General features: G+C 57.6%; 1 protein-coding gene across 1 annotated transcript; it reads left to right on the plus strand.

The window, feature by feature from the left end:
- Positions 1-5: 5 nt before the first annotated feature.
- Pmar_PMAR009037 (conserved hypothetical protein) lies at positions 6-1,136 on the plus strand (the record flags this gene model as incomplete). The annotated part of the gene is made up of 1 exon (XM_002784450.1): positions 6-1,136. A coding segment is annotated over one exon (1,131 nt), but the record flags the coding sequence as incomplete, so codon positions are not given.
- Between the last annotated feature and the right edge of the window lie 35 nt (positions 1,137-1,171).

Consider the following 1,171-nt stretch of genomic DNA (forward strand, 5'->3'; position numbering starts at 1 on the left):
CGCCAATGACTGCGACACAGAGTGTGCCACAACTTACCTGGGTCATATGTAAGTATGGAAGATGCCGAGCACTGCTTCGGCTCGGATGCCCCGTGCTCTGCGGCACGAGTGTACCGACTGAGGCTCTCCGAGGTTCCACATCCTCTGCTGCAGTCACGGATGAGGTCACTGAGGCCGCTACAAGCGAAGAAGGTACGACAGCAGCTCCCGAAGCAACGAGTACGACTGGTTCTGAAGCTACTGTCGATGCCACAGTGGCGGCCAGTACAGCTGTTATGACCGATGAGGTGGCTGTCACTACTGCACCTCCTGTGACTGGCGAAGTGACCATCAGCACGGCAGCTGGGGAAGCTCCCGGTAGAGACAAGGATGACTCTGATGCTACCACCAAGGTCACTACGGAGGCTGCAACTGTCACGACTACGATCGGTGCTCCTGTTGAGCCTACTACTATCACGTCCCCTTTCCCGGTCAGCACAGCTGCTGTGACCGATGAGGTTGCTGTCACTACTGCAGCTCCTGTGACTGGCGAAGTGACCATCAGCACGGCAGCTGGGGAAGCTCCCGGTAGAGACAAGGATGACTCTGATGCTACCACCAAGGTCACTACGGAGGCTGCAACTGTCACGACTACGATCGGTGCTCCTGTTGAGCCTACTACTACTATCACGTCCCCTTTCCCGGTCAGCACAGCTGCTGTGACCGATGAGGTTGCTGTCACTACTGCAGCTCCTGTGACTGGCGAAGTGATCATCAGCACGGCAGCTGGGGAAGCTCCCGGTAGAGACAAGGATGATTCTGATGCTACCACCCCGGTCGCTACTGAGACTGCGGCTGGCACTACTACGATCGATGCTCCTGTCGAGCCTACAACTGCTATCACGACCCCTCAACCGGTCAGCACAGCTGCTGTGACCGATGAGATTGTTGCTACTACTGCAGCCCCTGTGACTGGCGAGGTCACCATCACGACGGCAGCTGGGGAAGCTCCGGGAAGAGACAAGGATGATTCTGATGCTACCACCCTGGTCGCTACCGAGACTGCGGCTGGCACTACTACGATCGATGCTCCTGTTGAGCCTACTACTATCATGACGTCCCCTCAACCGGTCAGTACGCCCGCTGAGACCGATGAGGTGGCTGTCACTACTGCAGCCCCTGGACTGGCGAA

The sequence above is a fragment of the Perkinsus marinus genome (genome assembly GCF_000006405.1).
Source record: "Perkinsus marinus ATCC 50983 genomic scaffold scf_1104296935280, whole genome shotgun sequence".
Classification (NCBI taxonomy): Eukaryota; Perkinsozoa; order Perkinsida; family Perkinsidae; genus Perkinsus; species Perkinsus marinus.